This window comes from Halichoerus grypus, chromosome 9, assembly GCF_964656455.1.
Source record: "Halichoerus grypus chromosome 9, mHalGry1.hap1.1, whole genome shotgun sequence".
Taxonomy (NCBI): Eukaryota; Metazoa; Chordata; class Mammalia; order Carnivora; family Phocidae; genus Halichoerus; species Halichoerus grypus.
In genome coordinates this window covers 14,315,161-14,343,077 of record NC_135720.1, presented here as the reverse complement: position 1 = coordinate 14,343,077, position 27,917 = coordinate 14,315,161, and the positions used below count along the sequence as shown (strand labels likewise).

General features: G+C 39.7%; 1 protein-coding gene across 1 annotated transcript in view; it reads right to left on the bottom strand.

Annotated features, from left to right (window-relative positions):
• Window positions 1-27,605, bottom strand: part of SYNE1 (spectrin repeat containing nuclear envelope protein 1) — a 436,526-nt gene extending 408,921 nt beyond the window's left edge. The window contains exons 1-2 of the mRNA XM_078054564.1: window positions 27,365-27,605; window positions 20,642-20,939 (exon numbers count right to left, since the gene is read on the bottom strand). Of these exons, the coding sequence (XP_077910690.1) occupies window positions 20,642-20,708 (67 nt within the window). The 5' untranslated portion in view covers window positions 20,709-20,939; window positions 27,365-27,605. The remainder of the gene's footprint in view (window positions 1-20,641; window positions 20,940-27,364) is intronic.
• Between the last annotated feature and the right edge of the window lie 312 nt (window positions 27,606-27,917).

The following is a 27,917-nucleotide window of genomic DNA, read 5'->3' as shown; positions in this document are numbered from 1 at the left end:
TCTATTTTCTAGGCATCCCATTTTCTATGTTAAATTATTAAATAGCTAACTAGCAATGAAGAATTGGTCTCATGTTTCCTTCCTTAAACCAGAAACAAAGGCCACTTGGTACTTCAAAGCACCAATTGTCCTTGAAATGTAAAGGGAGTGTCTAATGTTCTGCATCAATAATCTGACCCACATTAGAAGCTATTTTGGACAACAGGAAATAGTTTTCTTTATCAAACATATAAAAGCTCACATTAATGTGTAGCTGGTTATGAAGCAAGTTCGCCAAACAAATGCGTTACAGCACTTCGGTCCAGTGGCCTGCACTTAAGTCTGATTCAACATTTTTCTTTTAAAACCCCACTTTTTGAGGCATCAGTAACTGAGCCAATTAAAACCAGTTCTAGGTTGAAACTGCACAGAGCTTTCTGGGAAGAAAGGTCCTCTTTATAGTCTGAACATAGGAACAATTTTACTTTTCTAAAAGCAGATGTTGGAAGGTATTTTTATACTTGCGATTAAGGCTTGGGGCTTTTACTAATTCAAAAAGTTTTTTTTTAAATTATTGTTGGAGCTATGTGTCATTAGAGTAGTGTTCGGTTTTAAATAAAAATGGGCAGCGTGTGCTATTCAACTAGTCCATACCTTCCCCAAACCAAAGTTAAAACATGAAGTTCAGGAAAGTAATAATTAACAATTACTATTTCTAAATGTCTTGGACATGGAGCAAAAGCCCACTTTCCTTAGTATAATGAAGAATAGGTTAACATTATGGATGCACTGTGGGGAAGGAAGTGAGTATCCTTCAACCTTCCATCTTCACGGTCTGTGGCTTGGCAGTGCTTAGAGAGAAGGAGCCACAGTTTGTTGTCTAAGACCCAATGGCCCATCTGGAGTGTGACAAGAAGGGGAGCTCATTGGCAGTTCTGTCAGAATGTGGCCTAGTTCTAAAAACCTGGCATGAGAATTAACAGGAGGAAGGGCCAGTGCTCAGGCTGGAGCCCAAGCAGAGCCATAGCCAGGGAGGCTCCTGGGACTGCCTGGAACTAGCCCAGGAGGCATCCCAACCAACCTCAAAGGGTCCTCTGTCCCGCTGTCCAGAGCGACTCAGTGCAAAATTCAATCATGGCTACAACCTAGTCACTAGCTTTGAAGTTCCCAAAGGGCCAGGACACCACTGTCAGTTTCAGAGTTATGTTAGCACAGTATCTGGAACCGAGGAGGTGTTCGATTTATATTTGCTGTAGGAATGGAATATCTGCCGAATTGTCACCCATTAATGCATTTCACAACAAAAGATCATATAAATGCAAATAAACTAATCAATCACATGGCAACATTTTTAGAAGAAAAAGTATCCTTGAGAACAGCATTATATTTTAATCTATAGTCTAATAGTTGATATTTATCAGTTCAAGTGACCACAGCAAGTAAGTTGTACCTACAGAGAAATCTTTGCCACAGCTCACTGAAGCACAGTCGACAAATGAAGTGATGAGCTAAAGATCTCCCTCTTTCCTCCCCACAAATCTCTTTCTGTCTGAATTTACTAACCTAACATCCATTCAACAAATACTTGGTGAACATTTACCATATTCTGCAAAGTTAAAAAGATATTGGCTATGTCCTCAACAGCTCCAACTATTTGTAATAAGTGCTCTAATTAGAGGTAAATGCAAAGTACATAACTTTATATAAACTAAGCACACACTAAATACCAATCTTGCTTTTCAACTCAAAACAGAGCCAAAAAGACAATACTTAGTAATAAGCCATATAATTTAATCATGAGGGGAAAATTCCATAAAATTTCATAATTCTGGAGAGAGTTAGATAATCTAGGTTCTAGTCCTATTTTGCCTCAACTAAATGCACAACTTTTATGTCATTTAATCTTTAGGAATCTCAATTACTTATCTTTAAAATCAGAATTAAACAAGTTGATCATTTGAGATCTTTCCCTCAAAAATTATGAGATTTTATAAGTCTTCCAGAACACTTAGATTTCAACCATTAAGTATCACTTAGGAAATCTAAAAAAACACAGATCTTTTTATGGGCAATAATTAAATAGCTAAAGTTGGATTTTTACTATAACTAGCCATCTTCCAAATATTTATAGGTATTTAATGAAGTTTTATGCAACCATTGTTATCATTATATTGAACTCATACAAGTATCTTTTTTTAAGATTTTATTTATTTATTTGAGAGCGAAAGACACAGAGAGTGACAGAGATAGGGAGACAGAGCACGAGCAGGGAGGAGAGGGAGAAGCAGACTCCCCGCTGAGCAGGGAGCCGACACAGGGCTTGATCCCTGGACCTTGGGATCATGACCTGAGCCTAAGGCAGACGCTTAACTGACTGAGCCACCCAGGCGCCCCCATACAAGTATCTTTAAGACTCAATATTGTTATAAAACTATTCTTTTTAAAAGTACAAAGTATCAAAAGAAGAGAATATGTAAAGCTTTAAAATACATCAGAAATAGCTTTCCTTCTTTGCTTATCTGATTATTGTTGTGCTTGTGAGAGTTACTATTTTAAAAAGGAGCCATTTTATCTCAAAGGCGAGACACATGTATTTCACAGAAAATAAGTATTATAAAACCAAACAGAAAGTGTTAAAAGGTGCTAGCTGTATACACATGTTTCTAGTCAGATTTAAAGGTGCTTTGTATTAATTTATTAAAGTCATTAATTATGCATACATATATCTACCAAAATTACATAAAGAAGTATCATAACACTAGAATGCGAAATGATCTCAAAATATCTGACTCTTACTGTAAGAGACCCATGAACTTGGCAACGCCTTCACACCAAGTGTTTTCACACCTTTTGACTCATAAACACAAGAGCAATGCACTCTCTAAGGATTTTCCACAACTTCACTGAATAATATGAAGTCAAGACAAAAAATTTCCAGCAAATCTTTTTGTATGCCATATATCACATTTCTTACAAATTTGACTACAGTGTTACTAATTATAAGGATAGAGAAATTAAAGGGATATAATTAGCCTGAGTATATCCAGAAATAAGAAAAATAACTGCTAGTGTCTCATCATGATTATTTAGTGTGACCTAAGTGTTTTCAGTAGAAAACTGGCTATTAAAATAATTAATATTCAAACTGGTCTTTCCTTTGATGAAATGTGTGGGCCAATTCAATTCAAAGAGGCCATGGGTTTGTTTTTGTGAGAAGCTATTTTGAACCCAGAAAGATAAGGTTGTAAGTGATAGGAAGGCTCCCAGCCCCCCGTATGTTAACCCAGAGAGCAGTTGACTAACAGTACTAGTAGTGCTTGAAGACTAGCTTTGTGTTGAGCTGAGGATGAGAGTCTTCCTCCGCCCTCCTGCCTTTTATATACAATTGATCCCAGATACAATTTTGAATAGCTAAGGGCTTTCTGATGTTTTGCTTCCTCTCTTTATCCTTTTCCACCTCTTAATTTCTCTTGCATGATGGCCCTAAAATCCTCAGGGCCTCAAGTTTTCCAAAGTCACATCTATTCATGCCAGCCTTATGAGTGTGTGACTTGACTATTGAACAGGGCTCTGCACTAAGATGGGCCACACATGGCTTAATGCCCTGCTGCATATTATTCTTAACAACTGTTGAACAAGGGGCCACACAGTTTTATTTTATGCTGGGCCAAAGTAAAAAAACCATGTAGCCAGTTTTGCCTCCTGTCCACAATGATCCAGTGATCATTAGCAACTGTGCAAAAGAATAACCTTGAAGGAATATGCACTATTGTATGAATGTATGAATCCCTCAATTCTGTCAGAGATTGGAGTTCCTCAAAAGCCTACTTATGACCTTTGCTTGTCACTTCACTGCTCTAGAACTCTCTTACTTCATCTGCAAAATAAAGAACATCAAATTATGCACTGTAAGTCCCTTTCCAATCTAAACAACCACACTACCCTATTAAAAAAAACTAAGTGTTTTCAACGCAGGCAGAGTTAAAAGATTACATGAGAATAATTTGGACCATTCAACGGTCTGCTACCCTGCTCAATTTACTTAATTCCAACTCCATTGTTTCTGTGGAATTTTAATTTGTTCATCAAACATGTACTTACTATCATTATATCTATCACCCTGTTTATAAATTTTTCGTTAATTATTACATCAGTCCAGTAGACTACAGCCCCATGAGGATAGGAACTCTGTCCATGTTCACATCTGTAGGCAGAGGACTTGGGCACAGTAGATGCCCCAAACACATTTGTTAAATGCAGGAACATACACTTGAATGAACAGAATACCGACCAAATGTTAAGTTTTTGTGCTCAGTACTGGGTATCCAAAACTGAGTAAGACAAGAGCCTCTATCCTCAAGGTTCTCATATTCAAACGGGACACAGAAAGAAAGAAACCATCATAGGCTGATGTAATCAATACTTTAATAAAAGCATGTTCAGAGTACAAAGAAGGAATCCGTTCATTTTGACCGGTGGTGCTGGGGCAGGCTTCACAGAGGAGGCAATGTTTGAGCTGAGTCTTACAGCCTGAGTAGAAGCCCAGGTAAGTAAGAAGGAAAGGAGGCGCTGTAGTGGAGGACATGAAAAGATATGGAAGTAAAATCAGAGTTAGCTTGAGCAGAACTAGAAGTGGTTCAGAGTGATTGAGACACCATGATTTACTCTGTGGAGGATGATCCCAAAGACAGGAAGATTAAAAGGAGCCAGATGATGGAGATCCTTTTTGAGTGATGACTTTTATCTTGAAGGTTATGATGACTCATTGTAGGCTTTGAAACAGGGAAAAGGACACAATCGGAGTTACATTTTGAAAGATCTCCCTTGTTACAATACCAAGGGTATAGTCTAGTTTAATGCCCAGTTTCTGGGTTAAGAAGTCTTACTATTGAGGCAATGAATGCTCCTATCAACCACGGTTGGATAAAATGAGATAACCTATGAGAACTCTCAGAAAAGCGAAGGAGCTGAAAACATGGGCCGTGAGTATGTAACTAGTGTAACTCTTGGCAAAATGAACACTGTGGCTCATAAAATAATAAGGACAGTAACAACAACAAAAACACAAGATCAGTCCTGGAAATCTGAAGCTTCTTCCCGAATTTGTAAACAAGTCAGTAGTATAATAAAGAATAAACAGATAAAAGTGATTCAAAGTGCCATGTGAATAGTGTTGGTGACACGTGAGGAGAAAGCAGGCAGAAGAATGGAGAACAATTGTGTAATTCAAGGTAAATAATTTTTTTAAACATGGGTGGAGACCAGTGTTTACTAAACATGAAAGATTAGTATCAGTAAAGGAAGGAATTGTTTGTTTTTGATGCAAGAGGTCACTGTGAACAATGAAAAAAAAAAAAGAACATAAGTTACCATAGAAACCATTTTTAAAAATACTGAAGCAAACTTCACTATATCTAAGGAATTCAAAATCTTACATAAATCATTTGGCCCAGACCCTATTTGAGGCAGTCACCAATTTTTCCTTCTCCCAGATATTTCCATTCATTTATTTGAATAGAAACAAACAAAAAGTTATGATTTGCCTATTCTCAGCATTACGGCAAAGTTGCATATATTCTTATACGATAACTTCTTACTTGTTCAAGTGAGTGCATGATTACCTGAATACCTAATGAGTAATAATTGCTTAATTAAATGATAGAATGTCCTACAACAAACAGGAACTCTGTATGTAGGGTGAATACCATGTAAAGAATGCATCAATAGTCCCATCAGCCCCAATTAGAAAGAAAATAAAAGAGAAAAATAATTACTCAGAATATGAACTGTTTTTGTAAGGCTCTTAAGATATAGGAGGGATTTATTGCATGAAAATTTTTTTAAAGATTTTATTTATTTATTTGAGACGGAGAGAGTGAGCAGGGGAGGGGCAGAGGGAGAGGGAGAAGCAGACTCCCTGCTGAGCAGGGACCCCCAACGTGGGGCTCAATCCCAGGACCCTGAGATCATGACCTGAGCCGAAGGCAGCTGCTTAACCGACTGAGCCACCCAGGTGCCCCTATCGTGAAATTTAGAGTCCAGTATTTTTCTCCCTTTATAGGTATCTATTACCCTAAATATACATTAATGAAACTAAAGTTCATGAGCACCAGTGTGGTCTTCATCCCTGTCAGAGGTTACCCCAAGGCCCCAGTCTGATCCAACAAAAGTAGGGTTAAAGAGCTACCAGTACTGTGAGTTTTCCTCAGGGCAAATGTAGTTTTCCCAAATTCAGGTACAGTAATTTTGGGAAGGGTAGCATCCCAGTCTTGATGGAGAGAAAATCTCAGAGTCCTCACTATGTTTCAGATAATCCAAACACTTATAATGTCATGCTTTCTCATTTCTTTTCAAGGAACTATGCCCTGGAGAAACTAATTAAACAATGACCCAAACAATGAAAATACATGACACTGACTCCATGAGATTTTCTCCAAAACACAAGAGGAATGCTATTAATCTTATTATGTGGAAAGAACCTAGAAAAATATGTCAAGGGGTGCAAGTGGAGATTTATGAGGGGAGGAGGTGCACAAGGAAGGAAGGCATTGAGATGCAACAGTCACACACAAAATGGCATCAGTGGGAGCACTGTTCTCATGAGGACCATCTGTCAGTCCACAGCAGGGACCCCGCTCCATAAGAATAGAGGACTTATTAGGGCCAGAGTGAGAGACATTTTATTCTAGGATGCATTTTTGATTGGACTCTACATGAAATACAGATTTATATTTAATAAATTCTTAAGGAGTTGCTTTATCCAATTAACTTCCAAGAATTTTGCAACTCTTCCTGGGGAATGCACAGGACTATTCTTTTATTCTTCCAGAAATGAATTTGAAACTATATGCACATGTACTTGGCTCACTCAGCCCTGATATTTATATATATAAACACATAATCTTTTTATACACCATAAACATTTGGAAGCGTGAACATATAAAGAATGTTAACAGCATTAACACACTTGATCACTCCCTCTTTGAACTCTTCTCTTGGCTTCCAGATCTTCCTTCTCTCCTCTTTTTCTTACCACCTAGGCTGCAGCTTCTCAGTTTCATATGTGGGACTCTTATTCCCTCACCACCAATGGTTGATGCTCTATGTTCCAAACCTTTTTTTTTTCTATGTCCTTGTTCTCTGGGTGGTGTCAACCAACCCCACAGCTTTAAATTCTATCTGTATGCTTAGGATCTCCAAATGTTTTCTCCAGCTGTGTCCTCTCCCTTGATCTCTACAGTCATATATACCCAGCTACTTTCTGGGTTATCCACCAGCCTTCTAAAATGTAACACATCCAAAAAAAGCTTTTGGTTTTCCTCAACTCTATTCCCACAGTCTCTTGTCTTACCTCATTCAAAATGAAAAATGAGGGAGCCAGCTTTTTTCCTCCCTCTCATACACCACATTCAATCCATGAGCACATTATTTCAGCTTTACTTTCAAAATATATCCAGATTTTTACCAGTTCTCTCTCTATCCACTGTTTAATATCTAGTCCAAGCCACTTTAATCTCTCTTGTGACTTATCCAAATTATCCCCCTCCTGGTCACCCTGCTTCCACCACTGAAAATCAATATAATATTACATATTTATACTGTATTCACTCAGCAAATACTTATGAAGTCCACATTATGAAATGCACTGCCTAGTCAATGTGTAGGGCACTGATATGAATTTGACCCAATTTTTGCCTTTAAGGTGTTTATATTCTGAGTGGGTGGATTAGCCACATACATGTAACATAATGCAAAGCAATACTAGATAATTTCAGTAATAGTGTTATAAAGTGCTAAAGGGATTTAGATAGAACTTCTGATTACATCAGCAATAGAGCCTTCCTGGAGGAGGCTGAATTTAAGTTTAACCTTGAAGATAAGTCGAGTTTTAGAAACAATCAACAGCTCATTTCTAAAACTGCCCCAGAAGGACACAGAGGAGTCAGGGCATCTTGAGAGCATTGCAAGTAATGGCATTTGGCAGATATTCAGGGATAGGTAGGGGAGCTAGAGGAGACAAATGTTGGACAGTTAAAATGAAGTTTGAATAAGGAAGCCAAGTCAAGAAGATGGGACATTAATAGGTCAAGAAGTGAAGGAAGATTTTCACCATGGAAGTAACAAAATTAAGTGGTATATTAAGAGGAATTAATTTGTAAGCAATGTGTAGGAATGCTTTATGTTCTATTTGTAGGCGTCAGATGTTCTTATATTTAGGGGCCTGCCACACACTATATCAAGATCAACAAAGTATACCCACACTGCATATTTAAATATATTTACACATATAATATATATAATTTTTGAATTAACTTGACTTACATTTGACTAGTTGACATAATTTTAGCATTTGTAAATCTCTGTTAATTTTGATTTAGCAGTTTTCTTTTTCTATCTGAGAGCTAATATTTTTGCAGGCCTTTGAAAATCCCGAAGGCCTCTGGCACTTTCTCCATGATGTGTGATAGATAAAATGGCTCTGCAAATAGAAAGACTTGGAGGACAGGGCATTATTCAAATGTAAACACATTAATGCATTTAAAAGTAATATGAACGTATACCATTAGGAAGGAAAAATATTTTTAAAGCATTCAAATTAAAAAGCAAAACACAATAAACTCTGGTTGTTTTGTTTCTAATTAATTAATTTATTTGAGAGAGAGAGAGAACATGTGAGCAGGGGGAGGGGCAGAGGGAGACTCCCCAGTTGGCATGGAGCCCCAGGTAGAGCTCGATCCCAGAACCCTGAGATCATGACCTGAGCCAAAATCAAGTGTCAGACACTTAACCGACCGAGCCACCCAGGCACCCCATAAGCACTGGTTGTTATATGTAAGTGATGAATCACTAAATTCTACATCTGAAACCAATTTTACCATATATGTTAACTAACTAGAATTTAAACAAAAACTTGGGGAGGAAAGGGAATACAATAGATAAATGAGTAGAGGGTATGAGAACCTAGAACTGACATAAGCGAAAATTGGAAGAAGGAAGGTAAAAATGCTTTTTGGTATTTTTTTAAGACTTATTTTATTTATTTTGAGAGAGAGAGAAAGTGTGTGTGAGCATGGGGAGGGGCAGAAGTAGAGGGAAATAGAGAATCTGAAGCAGACTCCCCACTGAGCAGGGAGCTCCACACAGGGCTTGATCTCATGACCCTGAGATCATGACCTGAGTGGAAATCAAGAGTCAGACACTTAACTGACTGAGCCACCCAGGCGCCCCAAGGTAAAAATGCTTTATAAATGTTAATAAAATTAAATGACAAAAAAGCAAAAAACAAAAAAACCCAATGCACATATCTGAGAAGTCAACATGGGAACTTGTTCAGGTTAGATATGTATCCTTACAATGACTTTATGGTCAAAATCAAGTTTAATTAAAAATAAAACTCATATATAAAATTTCTTTTAAAGATGGCAAATAAAGTAGGACTCAATTTATTGTTTTTTTTTTCCCTTTGCTTTTACATGTGTCTTGACTAATTTCATTTTCAACTAATTAATTTAGGGATTGTTTTTTATCCATTTATTCATTAAATATTTATTTAACCATGATGTTCCAAAATATAAACAAATGATCATTGTTTTGTGCTGAGTTTTGCTTAGTATTTAAATCTGAGGGACTAGCACACAACATTCATTACAGGAAGAAAGATTAAAGCAAAGGAGAATTTCAGCCTAAATACAGTAAATGGATTTTTGACAATATTTTGAGATTTAATAAGAAGAGTCATTAAGTCAGAGTAATAAAATTTAGAACTTAATCTCTCAGGGCACTCTAAAAAAAACCCCCAGAATCATCATAAAAGGCAAGCCTTTCCTTCCCTGAAGCTAAATGTTAAACTAAAAGGGAGGAGTTAAGATGACAGAGTAGCAGGGGGACCCTGAATTTGCCTCGTCCCTCGAACACAGCTAGATCAACAACAAATCATTTTGAACAATGAGGAAATTGATCTGAAGATTAAGAAAGCAATCTGCACAATCGGAGGAAGAGAACATGACAGATGTGAGGTTCAGAAATGTGAATTGGGCGAGAGAAACCCAAGGTGCCAGAGAGGAGAGGGAGCCCTTTTCGTGGAGAGAAGTCAGGGAGAGAGAAAGGGAGCAGGAGAGAGTGCAGCATGTAGGGTTCAAGCAAGATGCCATAGTGTGGGGATACCCTGGGTTGTACTGGGAGAGAATGCGCCCTGTCCTGGAGTACATTTGGAAGAGGGTATACTGCCTCTCTAAGGACAAGAGGCCCACTGGGTGCCATTGAGTAATCATTCAACAGAAAGGGACAGAGGTGCATTCAGAAGGCAGATAGCTTGGTCACAACTTTTTCCTTTGTTTCACCATAGACTCCAGGCACCTGCCCAGCCATGCAACTGTTTTTCTGAGACAGAATGGTACCAGACACAGTGCTGCGAGGCTTTCCTCTGGGGTAGGGTAGAGGATCCATGCCTTGCTGGGTTATTTAAGATTTGGAATTTTGAATCCAGCCACTGGACAGAGATAAAACACAGGAGAACTGTGGCACCAGACCCCAGTTGGGCCCCAGATGGCCTGGGCACAGACAGGTTGAGGGCAGGGATCTGATGAAATACTGAGAAACAGGAGGGGAGATTATTCACTTTTCTGTGAGGGCCTCCTGAACAACGGGGGCCATGAGTTCCCCTCCCCTGGGACAAGAAGGCAGAGTGACACCATCCTCCACCCCTCCCCCTGCCCAGCCCACCAGCACAGTCAGACTTCAGAGAGAAACACAGTGCCTCCAGTAGAGGCTGGAGTCCCTTACACCAAACCCCACCCCCTGCACACTGCAGGGGCATCTTTGCTAGGGCAGATCTGACCATGAGCCAGCGCATTGGGCCTCTCCCTCAGGGGACCAACACAGGCCCCACCACATGCACCAAGTCTACTGATCATAGAGTGTTCCAAACCATCAGCTTCAGTTCTGGTGGAAATAGGACCAGGCTTTATTTTTTGTTTTTTTTTGTAATTATTTTTTAAATTTAATTTTATTTCTTTCTTCTTTGGAATCAGGCTTACAGTTTTTTATTTGTCTGTTTGTTTGTTTTTTTGTTCCTTTTCCTTTTTTTTTTCTTGGATCTCCTTTTCTTTCCCCCCAGGCTTACCTTAACAAACAAATCAAAGCACACCTAGTTAAAGGTCCAAACACTCCCCATTGTAAATAAGGAGGAACTCTGCAAAGGACTGACCTCTGGGAAAGAGCAGCCAAAACCCAGTAACAGTGTGCACAGAGCATACATCAGAAACACTTCCTGAAGCACCAGGCCCTAGACAGTGTATGACTCCTTCTTAATATAGTATTACTCTCAGGAACAGGAAACATAACATGCTTTCATAACACACAAAAGACAGAAACCTAGACATAATGACAAGACAGAGGAATTCTCCCCAAAAGAAAAATCGGGAAGAAATCGCAGCCAGGGATTTGCTCAAAACAGATATAAGCAATATATCTGAACAAGAATTTAGAACAACAATCATAAGAATACTAACTGGGCTTGAAAGAAGAATAGAAAGCACCAGAGAAACCCTGGTTACAGAGATAAAAGACCTAAAAACTAGTCAGGCCAAAATAAAAAATGCTATAACTGAGATGCAAAACTGACTGGATGTAATCACAACAAGGATGGAAGAAGCAGAGGAATGAATAGGTGATGTAGAAGATAAAATTATGGAAAATAATGAAGCTGAAAAGAAGAGGGAAAGAAAACTATCACATCACAAATATAGACTTAGGGAACTCAGTGATTCCACAAAGCGCAGTAATATCTGTATCATAGGAGTCCCAGAAGAAGAAGAGCGGGAAAAAGTGGCAGAAAGTTTATTTGAACAAATTATAGCTCAAAACTTCCCTAATCTGGGAAAAGAAACAGGCATTCAAGTCCAAGAGACAAGAGAACTCCCCTCAAAGTCAACAAAAACAACATCAAAATCAACAAGACATATAGTGAAATTTGCAAAATACAAAGATAAAGAGAGAATTCTGAAAGCAGCTAGGGACACAAGACCCTTAACCTAAAGGCTAGACACATAAGGCTGGCAGCAGACCTGTCCACAGAAACTTGGCAGGCCAGAAGAGAGTGGAATGATATATTAAATGTGATGAATTAGAAAAATATGCAGCCAAGAATACTATATTCAGGAAGGCTGTCATTCAGAATAGAAGGAGAGATAAAGAGTTTCCAAGGCAAGCAAAAACTAAAGGAGTTTGTGAACACTAAACCAGTTCTGCAAGATATATTAAAGGGTACCCTCTGAGCGGGAAAGAAAGACCAAAAGCAACAAAGATTAGAAAGAACAGAGACAATCTACAAGAACAACAACTTTACAGGTAATACAATAGCACTAAATTCATATCTATCAACAATTACTCTGAATGTAAATGGACTAAATACTCCAATCAAAAGGCATAGGGTTATCAGAATGGATAAAAAACCAAACAAAACAAAACAAAACAAGACCCAGGAATATATTGCTTACAAGAAACTAATTTTAGACCCAAAGACACCTCCAGATTCAGAGGGAGGGGGTGGAGAACTATCTATCATGCTAATGGACATCAAAAGACAGCTGGAGTAGCCATACTTATATCAGACAAACTAGATTTTAAACCAAAGACTGTGATAAGAGATGAAGATGGGCACTATATCATAATAAAGGGGTCTATCCAACAGAAGATCTAACAATTGTAAATTTTTATGCCCCCAATTTGGGAGCAGCCAAATATATAAATCAATTAAAACAAACTTATGGAAACTCATTGATAATAATACAATAATAGGAGGGGACTTTAATAGCCCCACTCGCAGCAATGGACAGATCATCTAAGCAGAAGATCGACAAGGAAACAGTAGCTTTGAATGACATACTGGACCAGATGGACATCCTATAGCAGCAGAATACACATTCTTTTTAAGTGCACATGGAACTTTGTCCAGAATACACCACATACTGGGTCACTAATCAGGACTCAACCAATACAAAAAGATTGAGACCATACCATGCATATTTTCAGACCACAGTGTTATGAAACTAGAAGTCAATCACAAGAAAAAATTTGGAAAGACCACAAATACATGGAGGTTAAAGAACATCCTACTAGCTACCTGGGTGCCTCAGTCAGTTATGAGTTTGCCTTTGGCACAGGTCATGATCCCAGGGTCCTGGGATGGAGCCCCATGTTGGGCTCCCTGCTCAGTGGAGAGCCTGCTTCTCCCTCTTCCTCTGCTGCTCCCCCTGCTTGTGCTCTCTCACTCTTTCTCTCTTTCAAATAAATAAATAAAATCTTTTAAAAAGAGGAACATTCTACTAAAAAACTGAATGGGTTAACCAGAAAATTAAGGATAAAATAAAAAAAAATACATGGGAGCAAATGAAAATGAAAACACCACAGCCCAAAACCTTTGGGACACAGCAAAGGTAGTCCTAAGGGAAGTATAGAGCAATAAAGGCCTTTCTCAAGAAGAAGAGAAGTCTCAAATACACAATCTAACTTTACACCTAAAGGAGCTGGAAAAAGAATAGCAAATAAAGCCTAAAGCCATCAGAAGAAGAGAAATAATTAAGATTAGAGCAGAAATAAGTGATAGAAATTTTTAAAAAGTAGGACAGATCAACAAAACTAGAAACTGGTTCTTTGAAAGAATTAACAAAATTGATAAACACCTAGCCAGACTTATAAAAAAGAAAAAGAAAGGACCCAAATAGATAAAATCACAAATGAAAGAGGAGAGCTCACAATCAACACTGCAGAAACACAAACAATTAGAATATTATGAGCAATTATTTGCCAACAAATTGGGCAATCTGGAAGAAATGCGTAAATTCCTAGAAACATAAACTACCAAAACTGAAACAGGAAGAAACAGAAAATTTGAGTAGACCCATAACCAGCAAAGAAACTGAATCAGTAATCAAAAATCTCCCAACAAACAAGAGTCCAGGGCCGAACAGCTTCCCTGGGGAATTCTACCAAACAATTAAAGAAGAATGAATACCTATTCTTGCTGACGCTCTTCCAAAAAATAGAAGTGGAAGGAGAACTTCCAAACTTATTCTATGAGACCATCATTACCTTGATTCCAAAACCAGACAAAGACCCCACTAAAAAGGAGAATTACAGGCTAATATCCCTGATGAACATGGATGCAAAAATTCTCAACAAGATACTAACTAGCTAATCGAATCCAACAGTGCATTAAAAGGATTATTCACCACTATCAAGTGGGATTTATTCCTCGGCTGCAGGGGTGTTTCAATATCCGAAAATCAATCAACGTGATACAACACATTAATAAAATAAAGGATAAGATCCCTATGATCCTCTCAATAGATGCAGAAAAAGCATTTGACAAAATACAGCATCCTCTCTTGGTAGATCCCTCAAGAAATTAGGGATGGAGGGAACATACCTCAATATCATAGAAGTCATATATGAAAAGCCCACAGCAAATATCATTCTCAATGGGGAAAAACTGAGAGCTTTTCTCCTAAGGTCAGGAACACAGCAGAGATGTCCACTCTCACCACAGTTGTTCAACATAGTACTAGAAGTCCTAGCCTCGGCAATCAGACAACAAAAAGAAATAAAAGGCAGCCAAATCAGCAAGGAAGAAGTCAAACTTTCACTATATGGAGATTGCATGATACTCTATGTAGAAAACCCAAAATACTCAGCCAAAAAATTGCTAGAACTCATACATGAATTCAACAAAGTTGCAAGATATAAAAGCCAATGTACAGAAATCTGTTGCATTTCTATACACTAATAATGAAGCAGCAGAAAGAGATATCAAGGAATCTTTTTACAATTGCACCAAAAACCCATTTACAATTGCACCAAAACCCATAAGATACCTAGGAATCAACCTAACCAAAGAAGTAAAAGATCTATATGCTGAAAACAATAGAACACTTATGAAAGAAATAGAAGAAGACACAAAGAAATGGAAAAATAGTCCATGCTCATGGATTTGAAGAACAAATATTGTTAAAATGTCTATACTGCCCCAATGCAACCTGCACATTCAATGCAATCTCGATCAAAATAACACCAGCATTTTTCACAGAATTCCTAACATTTGTATGGAACCAGAAAAGACCTGAATAGCCAAAGTAATGTTGAAAAAGAAAATCAAAGTGAGAGGCATCACAATCCCATACTTGAAGCTCTATTACAAAGCTGTAATCATCAAGATAGTATGGTACTGGCACAAAAACAGACACATAGATCAATGGAACAGAATAGAGAACCCAGAAATGGACCCTCAACTCTGTGGCCAACTAATCTTCAACAAAGTAGGAAAGAATATCCAATGGAAAAAAGACAGTCTCTTCAACAAATGGTGTTGGAAAAACTGGACAGCGACATGCAGAAGAATGAAACTGGCTCACTGTCTTACATCATACACAAAAATAAATTCAAAATGGATGAAAGACCTAAATGTAAGACAGGAAACCATTAAAATTCTAGAGCAGAACACAAGCAGCAACCTCTTTGACCTTGGCCACAAGGACTTATTACTAAACACGTCTCTAGAGGCAAGGGAAACAAAAGCAGAAATGAACTATTGGGACCCCATCAAAATAAAAAGCTTCTGCACAGCGAAGGTCAGCGATTGTTGTCTGCACAACAATCAATAAAACTAAAAGGCAACCTACGGAATGGAAGAAGATATTTGCAAATGACATATTGGATAAGGGCTAGTATCCAGAATCTATAAGGAACTCATCAAAATCAACAACCGAAAAATAAATAATCCAGTTAAGAAATGGGCAGAAGACATGAACAGATATTTCTCCACAAAGAAGACATCCAAATGGCCAACAGACACATGAAAATATGCTCAGCATCACTCAGCGTTAGGGAAATACAAATCAAAACTACAATAAGATACCACCTCACACCTGTCAAAATGGCAAAAATGAACAACTCAGGAAAAAACATATGTTGGCAAGGATAAGGGGAAAGGGGAACCATCATGCCCTGTTGGTGGGAATGCAAACTGGTGCAACCACTCTGGAAAACAATATAGAATTTCTTCAAAGAGTTAAAAATAGAACTACCCTATGGCTCAGCAATTGCATTACTAGGTATTTATCCAAAGGATACAAACATGCTGATTCAAAGGGACACATGCATCCCAATATCTATAGCAGCACTATCAGCCATAGCAAAATTTGGAAAGAGGTCAAATGCCCATTGACTGATGAATGGATAAAGAAGATGTGGTGCATATGTAAGGTGGAATATTACTCAGCCAACAGAAAAGAATGAAATCTTGCCATTTGCAACAATTTGGATGGACCTAGAGTGTATTATGCTAAGTGAAATAAGTCAGCCAGAGAAAGACAAATAACATATGATTTCACTCGTATGTGGAATTTAAGAAACAAAACAGATGAACATAGTAGAAGGGAAGGAAAAATAAAATAAGATAAAAACAGAGAGGGAGGCAAACCATAAGAGATTCTAATTATAGAGAACAAACTGAGGGTTGCTGGAGGGGAGGGAGGTAGGGGAATGCACTAAGTGGGTGATGGGCTTTAAGGAGGGCCCTTGTTGGGATGAGTACTGGGTGCTGTATATAAGTGAGGAGTCATTAAATTCTATTCCTGAAACCAATACTACACTATATGTTAACTAACTTGAATTTAAATTAAAAAAATTAAATACCAAAAATTACTTCATTATTTATTTATTATTGTTGATTCTACTTTTCAGTTAACTCATTTGCTAGTTTGAAGTTTTCTTTTACAGTATAATGGATTCAGAGGAAATATTATATTTAACCAAAAAGAGTTTAAAGTTAGTCATAAAAGCAATTTTAGAGGGAGGCCATGATTATCTTTTACTGAACAGTTAGCAAACTTAGAGATATCTCCAGGAATACATATTAATCACTGTTCTCATTTCTTTTTCTTTGAATTTATTCACAGGTTTAAAAATAAAAACTCGACCTTGCAGTCAATAATCCTCCTTTTTTATCAAAGTAATCTCTATATAGACACCGTAGTATGCCCATTTTGAATCTTCTCTGGCATTTACCACTCACTCTGTAAGATTGCATGGATGCTGCCCTGTCTTACGATAACAAACATTTAAATATGTTAATTTAAAAATCCTCAAACTTTGATAGATTATCTTCAAATAAAAAAATGAAAAAAAGGGTATTTGATAAAAGCCATTCAACAAATCTTTTTAAAGCAGACATTATGCAGCAGCATGATGAAATCTACAAAGATACTGTCAGTAACTTAAAGAAATTAATAATCTTAAGAGTTCAGACATCTACTTTTTTTTAGATGTGACTAAAAACTAAAGTCACTCCATAAGCCACCATGAAATGGGTCCCCTTAGTTAGCCTTTAAAGAGCAGAAAATGTATATACTAATTATGTGCATTTAAAATTTTAATACTCCTGTATTATCCTATTGCCTTGTATTTGTTTTTAAGGTTATATTTAAATTGATGAAAGTTACAGAAACATTCATTATTCTTAAGAGCAAATGGAACTCTGCACTGCAGTCAGCCTGCTCATCCATAATTCAGGATCCCAGCCGAAAACATTACGCTCAAACAAGCACAAATATTGGCAAAGGTGAAATATTGAACTGCTACAGTAGCAACTAACTCACGAAGCCATCTGTGTGTGCTTCAATTTCCTAGCACTAGAAATAAAAATTAAAAGCAGACAAACAGTCAACAATTATGGTTGTAAACTAAATAAGCAAGAGAGCAAAGCCAAGTTGCCGCTATTCAAAGCTACATGATTTTTATTAGTTATACGCAGATCTGATATGACAATAAAACCCAAGAGGGGGGAAAAAAAAATTAGTTGCTTGGATTATCTATCTGAGCAAAGAAAAGGGGATTCTAGAAGAATGTTCTTATGGATTTGAACTTTGCAAATAGCAGCTCTGGTTCTATTTAAGGTAACAGATTTATTTTTCCTCAAACACATCCCCTCATTTGTCACATTTATCTGGGCAATAACACCAGCCCTCCATTTATTAGCACCATGGTCACTGGTTTGGAGGTTCCAGCAGGCAAGAAGAATCACTAAATACCCTTGACAGAAAACAGGTCTCCTCTGTCCAGGGAGGTGACTCTTGTTTGGGCTCCAAGCATCAGCAGGATGCACAATGAAAAGTGAGATGCAGGGGAGACACAGACCTAGCCAGATGAATCAGCACAAGTAACCCAGTAGATCAATATGTGAACAGCCACCAGATCACATTCACTTCTAGCCCTTACATTGTTTCCACTGCTGTAGGCTAGATCCATTGCATTTTGTGGCAATACAGACCTTACATTTTGTTGCCACGAATAACATATATATGTATAAAATAATTGATGCTAAAAATTAATGATAAATATCTAGTGCTCAGAAATTTTGTCTCCTATCAAAAGGTTTATTGTTCTAAATTTGTCAGAGAGCCTTATGACATGTTATAATTCTTTCTTTTACCAATAAGGGGAAAGTAATTAATACAGTGAGTATAGTCACTTTATTATATAATAAAGTTACTAGTTTTAGATAGCATGGAATATATAAAACCATTAACATTCATCCTCAAATCTGCATGACTAGAAAAATTTGCAACAAATTATCAAGCCTCTTCGTCCACTTTTCTGCCATGACTATTTGAACAGCTCACAGATGGCAGTATTTATAATTTTTAAAGCACCTTTTGTCATCATCTCACTGAGCTTGAAACAATCCAGAGTGAGAACAGTCCGCATTTTACAAGCGGGGTCCCAAAATGCACAGATGTTACATAGGACATCCTGGCCATCACAGGCCAGGCATGGGAGTGGGGACTCCACTCCACACACCTCTCAAGAAATACCACTTATCTGTACACTACAGAAAATAATAAAACACTGAGGCATCAGTCCTCTTCCCTCTCTTCTTACCCCAGCCACTACCTTAGTTTAAAAAAAAAACTCATTCAAACCAAAATAAGAATAAAGAGTAAACTGTAGAATCATAATCTGATTCCAAATTACTTTTTTCAAACTTAATCTGTACAATTTTGTTTTATTGTGTGTGTGTGTATGTCATCCAGAGAATTTTCACATTTAATAGACTCAAAGGAAAATGTGCTTTATTACCTAATTATCTCCCCCACACTTTTGGAAGGGACTTGCTAGTTTCCTTTCCATCATTTCATAAATGACGTCACTGAGGCACAAAATGGCTCAGGAATTTGTGCCCAGGAAACAGCAAAGACAGACACAGACAGAAAAATGGAACTCCAAGTTCAGTATCCCATCTCCCCAAATAAAGACGTACAACTTCAGTTGGAGACCCTTGGCATTGTGTAGACCAAATCAGAGGTTTTTCTGGCCTACGGAGGAGGTCTATGCCCACATATTCAGCAAGGATCTGATCTTTTATCCAACCAGGCTCTTTCTGGCATGACAATGAGATCTTCCAACAATAAATGGGAAACAAGCACCACTCGCATTGAACTTCCAAAAATCAGCCCAGGACAATCAACATGAGTGGGAGCCTTGTGATTACAGGAGCTTCAGTGAAATTAGTGGTCCCTGGTCAGACACGGAGAAACTCCCTGCCTTTCTATAGCTGAGAGCATGCTCTGGGCTGTGAATACCCAGATTCTCTTCTATATTTGAAAGTCAAGAGTGCTTCACTGGAAATGGCCGCTATGCACATCGAATACACTGTAAAGCAAGGAAAGTGGGACCGTGAGAGATCAGTATGATGTCTGTGGTGCCGAACCACAATGATCACTTGTTGGAAAGACTAGAAAAACAAAAAGCCAAGTGTAACATTACTTTTAAGCTCTCTTGACAGAGAGTTAAATTTGGACATTTTTATATCTAAAAATATACATTTGAAGCTGGGGGAGGAAGGATTAGGATTGTGACAAGGAAGCAATAGTTTTATATTCTTACAGACGATTATTTCCACGGTTTAAGGAATATACATGTTTAAATGCATGTTTAATTCACAATGACTTTGTTAATTGCATAATTTATTCATTATAGAATTAATCTATAAGCTGCCATAACATTTCACTGCTAATTCTCTTCTAAAACTCAGTTTGCTGTTAGAGAAAGAACAGTGGTGGGGAACTCGGCTCCAGTCCACACGCTGTCCCTCACCATTAATCTTGTCACGTCATAAACCCTCTGGGCCTCATCACCTCATTTTGCTTAAAGACTTTCTAGATCTCTGAGGGCTTTCCCAGTTGGGATAAGTAAACTACTGGTTGACTTATTTGACCAGAGTGTACGGTTTTTGTCGCCATCGTCACGATAACCTCGTGCACTGTCACCGTGCGGTATTGTCCTTGGTGATTGAAGGGCAGTTTGACGATAACTTAATTCCCAACTGGCTGCTGAGTAACCATCAAGGCCACACTAATGCAAACACCCAGCCAACAGAGAGCTTGGTCTTTGTCCTTTTGCTACATGAAAAAGACAGCACCTTCAAAGAGCAGGGACTAGTCTGAAAATGCTAGGAAAAGAGACATCACCTTGTGATTCCTTGCTGTCGTCTCCTAAAACGGAAAGAAACTGCAAGCGAATTGAAGAGACCCTGAGTGAAGCTGGTAGTTGAACTTTAAAGTGTACTTAAAAATACTAAACCAGCCGTGACATCTCTGCCCCTTACCTTGCAGTCTTTGCATCACGTTGGCAATGTCCCGAGGAGACCGTGAGGCCATCCTGGAGGCCGCCATGGTGCCTCCTGAAGCATGAAACCCACACCAGAGACTTCTCCCAGGGTGGAGGAGCAGCACGCCACTCAGGAAAACATAGCGCAGCTTCCCGAGATCTGTCGGATCACTCTATCGGGTCACACACGAATCCCAGGCCCTTGCAGCAGCGAGCGAGGGGGGAGCACTTCCAAAGACTGAACCCCTTTTCCTTTTCCTTCTTTTAAGACTGTTCTCTTAAATGAACTCAGGAACCTGAAGAACAAATAGAAAAAGTACAATATTAAAAAAAAAAATCTACATAGGCTCCCCTAATGCTAAAAAGAAAACTATTTCTATTCAGTTTGAATAGAAGATTCATTACCAAGTGAAACATGTATAAAGTACTAGGCAAATGCTAGGAATCTTTAGATCTGACAAAATAAATGCATACATGAGATATATATAATGAAGTTGGTTGCTGAAAAAGAAATGTTTGCTTATTCCATGTTTTCTTTTTTTTTAAAGATTGTATGTATGTATGTATGTATGTATGTATGTATTTGAGAGAGAGCACAGGAGCAGGGGGGAGGGGTAGAGGGAGAGGGAGAAGCAGACTCCCCTGCTGAGCAGGGAGCCTGACCCGGGGCTGGATCCCAGGACTCTGAGACCATGACCTGAGCCAAAGGCAGATGTTTAACCAACTCAGCCACCCAGGTGCCCCTTCCATGTTTTCTTTTCTTTTTTTTTTTAATTTAATTTTATTATGTTATGTTAATCACCATACATTACATCATTAGTTTTTGATGTAGTGTTCTTTTTAAACTATAATCTTTCTCCATTGATCTATGAAAGTGAATGTACTATGAAGTCAAAACATTGAGTCCTATTTCTCAATATTCCCAAGTTCTCTCATCTATGCTCTTTCAGCCTACTTTGTACATATATTTTGCTGTTTCATTTGTATACTTTCCAAGAATGAGATTAAATCTTAGCTTCTAGATGAGCACTGAGTAATGCATAGAATTGCTGAATCACTATATTGTATACCCTAAAACCAATGTAACACTGTATGTTAACTACCCTGGAATTAAAATTAAAAAAAAATAAAAATAACTTTAAAAAATCTTAACTTCTAATAACAATTTGATGAATTAAAACAGTAAAAATGTAAAAATATTTCATTCTAAAAGCATCAGTTTCAAATATTCTGGTTTTAGAAGTCAAAATGGATTTGATTTAGCTTCTTTCCTTCCCCTACAGAAGACTCTAAAGTAGGTTGGAAGGCTAGGGTAGGGGTGGCCAGGGCAGAGAGGCCATATCCCTTCTAACCCTTTCCTGAATTCTCTGTTTTGGTCAAGTTGGAAAATGCAAAGGATGGGCGCTCAACCAATAAGAAGTTTCTGGAAGAGTATTCTGGGAGGGAGCTCACCCCTGAACTGAGTCTTGGTAAATGAGTTAGAGCTAGTCAGGAGAAAAATATGAAAGACACAGTCCAGGCAGTGTAAATAGCTCAAGCCAAGTCGTGGACACAAGATTCTATGTGGGAGTACCAAGAGTTAGATCATGAAGGACTCTACCAGGTGACATTCTGGAGCTGAGGCTGGAGAAGGAGGTAACACCAGATGGTTGAGGGCCCTGTGTGCTATGCTCACAAGCTTGGTCCTGATTTTCTGGGAAGCAACAGCGAACCACTGAGGGATTTTAAAACTGGAAATGCCCAAGTATGATTTAGATTATTCTAGATACAATTTTTCAGGGTGTATCTGTAGGAGACAAGACTGAAAGATCGAGAAAGATCAGTGAGGAATGTAGGAGTCGAGATAGGACATGATGGCAGACTGAAATAGGACAGTGAGTGAGTAGAGGATAAAATCTAAAAAATCTTTAGGAGGCAAAATGTGCAGGACTTGGTGATAGGTCAGGGAGGGAAGATAGGAAGCGGTTGGTGGGGTTGTCGGAGCGTCTTGGATGACCCTCAGGATTCTGACTTGAGAATTTGTGGGCCTTGGTGCCATCAACTGAGCTCAGCAGCCAGAAGAGCTATGCAGGTTTTACTTCCAACACTCTTCACCTCATATACTCCTATCCTTGCTGAACAACTTTCCCCTGTGTGGGGCACTGTCAGCTGAGCAGGTCCAAAGGATCCCTAATACCTGGCCCAGGACCCACACTCTCTTGAAGCCATCCCTCAACACCCCAGTACAGACTCAGCACTAACAATCCATGTTATTATAAATATGATTTGTCTTATATTCATCAGCATTGTTAGCCTCACACTCTGAGTAGACAGTGAACATTCTGCAGGCAGAGTCTGTAACTCGTTTTGTTTTGACATCCCGCCCTTCCCTGAGAACATGCTAAGCCCTCGATCTATATTTTCGTTTTAGAGTCAACTTCATAATACTTTCCCTCGATGAGAGAACCCCCAGAAAACTCCTTCCTCCTCACTGCAAAAGAAGTTAATGCAATATCCTTCCTTTTTCAGATATAAGATAAAATATTTTGCTTTCATCATTCATGTATACACACATTTCCTCCTTTGTGAAATTACGATATTCTTGCTTTTTACCGATACTGTCACTTAAAGGGACATATGATATGATAAGAAATTTCAAAGTAATAAAACAAATATAAAAGGAGACTAGAGATTAGAAGATATGAGTTCTAGGCTTAGCTTTGTTCCAACTGGCTGGGTGAGTTTGAGCTGGTTCTGTGTATGGAGGTCCTCAACAATGGCCTATCACAAGGAGTGTGGTACCAGGACATACGCACACTATGGACTAAGAAAGATCTGGAGCAGAGTCTTAATTTTGTCCATGTGACCTTAAGAAAAGATAACTTTTCTGAACACTTGTTTCTTAATCTGTAAAGTGAAGCTCTTTTATGCTAAATTAATTTTATCCTGCGTAAGTTATATTTATTTTTTTATTTTTTTAAGATTTTATTTATTTATTTTTGAGAGAGAGAGAGAGCATGCGCGAGCACGTGCGGGGTGGGGGGGTGGGGGGGCAGAGGGAGCAGCAGACTCCCCGCTAAGCTGGGAGCCCGATGATACAGGGCTCGATCCCAAGATGCTGGGATCATGACCTGAGCCGAAGGCAGACGCTTAACCAACCGAGCCACCCAGGCGCCCTGCATAAGTTAAATTTTAAAAGATCAATATGTAATATTCTTCGGAGATCGTTTGCATGTAACAGAGTTCCAGAAAATAACTGGCTTCCATTTTCCTTCTCCTGGCCTCAGTTTCTCCAATACGCTATATGAGAAGTGGGCCCAAAACGGAGAGGCGCTCTCCAGTGGGCTTGTCAGTTGCAAAGCCAATGGCAGCACAAGTGTCAGCTGAAATAATGACTGGTACAAAGTCACGAGAGCTTGAAATTCACTCGTGGAACTGACCGATTCCCTAGCAGTGTTCTGGTTGTGGGCATGACCTACAGAGCCAGAACATCAGAGGAAGGCCCGGCGCCGTCAACAAGCTCACTATTCCCAGGGAAATTTAAAAAGTTTTTCATAGGTGCAGGAGATTGTGGGCAGCGGGGTGGTGGGGAGGGGTCCAGTACTGGGATAGAAAGGGAGAATCAGGTAGACATTGATGGATTGTGTACCAATTAACAGTCCCAGCACGATCTCCAAATCCTTCCAGGAGAAGGAACTAAGATCCCACTGCAGCTACGTACATCCACCACACCTAGCAGAGAATTAAGAGCCCAATGCTTATTTCAAGCATTAAAAACGTATTGAGAAACTATTCATAAAGGACAATGGTACTGAGGAAATAGCAATGAACATGACAGATAAGCCCTTCTTAGAGCTTACGTATCAGAGGGGGAGAGGTTATCAATAATACTACAACAAAGTAGGGTGAGATCTGTCCACGGAACTGTGCGAGCAAACTGAATGCCCGATTAATAACCATCTGCTGTATTGGCTGTGCAGAAAGCAGGGGGAATACTGTCTGCTATGGGGGATTCTCCTATCTGAACCACATACTCTTCTAGCGGCACCTGTGAAAAGCACAGGAGTGAATCATCAAAACTCGGTATCTCCAGTCTCTAAGCAGAATGGACAACCAGCTGCCAAAACAGTTTCTTGTTTGTGCTCCTAAAAAGAAATGCGTGAGGAAAACACTAGGAAGAACACTGCTAGGCTCCAAGAGCACATCGTAAAGCAATGCAACTACAATTTTAGGTATCGGGAAACTAGAGCAGAAAATTGCAAACCCTGAGACCACCAGAGATGATGTGGTTCATTTCTACCTGAAAACGATGGACTGAGACCATAAAACACAAACAGATTCAGAGCAGCATGAAGCATAAATGTTACTAAAATAGACGCCTAAATATGTATAAGGATAGGACCCCTATTAAAATTCACTATTAAACAAAAATAAAAAAGCCAGTAAATATACCTCCACCCCCTTACATCTAAGTCCTTTGCTGGAGTGAGTCACATTAAGTGTCTAATTTTAAATTTAATTATTGTTTTTCTGTATTCATCCTTTAGCAATGGTACCAATTAATAAACACCAAGATGGCTAAGCAGTAGGGAAGGAGAAGGACATCTGGCGTTAATATAAATACACTACTAATGTATGTGTACAGGTTATCAGTGAATAGTACTGTGAATTATTCATTATTATGAACTGTACAGGGTAATAAGAATCAGCCCTTTTTATGGAAGAACAAAAATGTAAACAAGTAAGCAAAAGATGAAGTACAGAGCTGATCAGCATGACAGATATGAAGCGTCATGATTCAACTTTTTTTTGGTAAGCTTGGAGTATAAATCAGGCCCCAAGATATCTGCTACCTTCCTCCCCTACTCTGCTAGAGTATATATATCACACCCCTTGCCAAACACTAGCTCTGGTTGGACTAGATCACAAGGAAGGGCACCTACAACACATCTAAGAGGAAGAGAAATGCAGATTCCCTCACAGGGGAGCCTTGGGCCCCACGTGCCTGTCAAGGTCAGGCCACGGGGTGTGGCTGCAGTATCTAGAGCTAAGAAAACGCTACCAAACTTGCCCATCTGTGGGCTTCCTACATCCTGTTCAGTTACACCTCCTTTCATTTCCAAGAAGCTATGTGTGCTGCAGACTTAGAGAGCCGGTCCTGCACATTCAACACAAGCAATTCTTGAAAGATTCTGAACGGTAAACTACCTTTTCCCAACCCTTGCTCCCCGGCAAGAGGAAGGAATCAAGTGACAAGAATTTTTATATGGGGACAATGAGAACAGAAACAAGCCAGTTTGTGAAAAATCATTAGTTAAGAGAGATAAAAATGAGTCTATAATGTAATAGCGGAGCAAATATTATCAAAAGCTAGCAATATTAGTATTTGAGTCAGTCTGAAGACGTGCCTTTTATCTTCAGCATGAAACATATTAAGTTAGCATCGATCTGGTACATTTTGTTCTAAATTTGCCACAAAGTGAGAAACAGGCTCAAAAACACAAGAAAAAAAAAATAGCTATGTGTGTTTATTACACTGTTCTGGCAATATCAGGAACTTTTTATCCATACTATTTATCTTTTTCATCATGGGGAACAGCAAGCCTCTGAAAGAAGAATCTTCATGACTAAGGATTAGATCAGCATTTTATACAGATGTGGGTCATATTAATAACTGTTGTTTAACTGAAAATTACTACATTGTCTCTTGCGCAAGTCTCGCTTTTGTATACAAATGCTTCCTTTAGTAAAGATGAAGACAAAAATACAGACACTCAAGAAGAGAAAAATAATTCGCTTAGAACTTTCTTAACGTTCACAGAAGAACGTCAGATACATACAGGTTTTCCACCCCAAACTGAAAAGCTCAGAAATGAACATTCCAGGATGTTAACACTGGGTTCACAGCTGATGTTTCTCCCTAGGCTGGGCCTGAACTTGGAACCTCCAAGCTCTGTCACCCCGGGGCAGCACACCCAACCCGGTTTCCCGACGGGCTTTCTTTGCTTAGCGGCCGAGAGCTGCTTTATTTCGCAATATTTTCCTGCCCTTTGCCATGCACCTGCCGCCCTGTGAACCACCATTGCACAGAACTCCTCCCGCAGCAATGCAAAACCTGCGTCTGAAACCAGTCTTTCCGGAGAGGAGATGAAAGTTATCTTGCCCTCTAGCGAAGGCTCCGCCTGGAAGCAATTGCACGGTGAAACCCCCAGCAGTCTGAAGCCCCGGCCTCCGCACGGTCTTCAAGCCCTGGGCCGTGCTACCCATTTCCCCTCCCCCAGCCCTTCCTAAAACAGTCGAGAGTGGAGGAAGGGAGGCTCCTAGAATTTGTCCAACGCCCTGCATCTCCCATCTGATAGTAGCAACAGTACCGACCATCACAAGAGGCTGGCTGCCTTTCGCTTCTGCATCACTGGAGCCCAAGAGAAGTGCCACAAGCGGAAATGACAATCCGAGAGGGGGATATTAATAGGGATATCTACGTACGAGATGCAGGGAGGACGCTCCCCACCTCCTTATCTCCTCATCCCTGAGTATCATACACGTACACACACCACCACCACCACCATCACCGCCCTCTCCCTCCCATTAAGCACGCACAACCCCAGCATGCAAGTACAAACTTGCTTACAATTTGTCTGCAAATTGTTCGGCTTGCACCCACATTCATATTCTCTCTCTCTCTCTCTCTCTCTCTTTCCTTCCTTCCATGTCTCTCTCGCTCTTCCTCCTTTCCTTTTACCTTCACTCTCCCAGGCTCGTCCAGGTTCCCGGCAGCAAAGCGAGCGCACGGCCGGCCGCGGGCTCCGGGAGCTCGCTAGCGGTTGCAGGGCTGCGGGGAGCCGGGCCGCCCTGGTTACGGAGTACAACACGCCGGCCGTCTCCCTGCCCGCGGCAGATCAGCAGCCGCGCTCCCCTGGGCGGCTCGCACACTCGCTCACTCCTGCGCCCAGCTGCTCGGCGACTCTGCCCTCCCTCTGCAATCGGGTCCTCCCCTCGAATGCACCCTGGGGTTTTAGGCCTCCCTCCCCCTCCCTCCCCCGCCCCCTGCACTAAAGCTCCTTTCGGAGGTCGGCCAGGCGGTTCAGCCCCCCGGCGGGGTGCGGGTACTACCCCTGCGCCGCCACACCCCTCCCCGGCCCGGTGCCCCGCGCCCCGCGCCCGGCTCCAGGATGAGCGGGTCCCTGGAAGAGCGGGGACCGGGGCCTGGAGGCGCTCTCGCAGGCTTCCCCTACCTCCTGGAGATGCACGGCCTCCGGCGTTTCTCCACAGCTGCAAACCCGAGCCGTGACCCA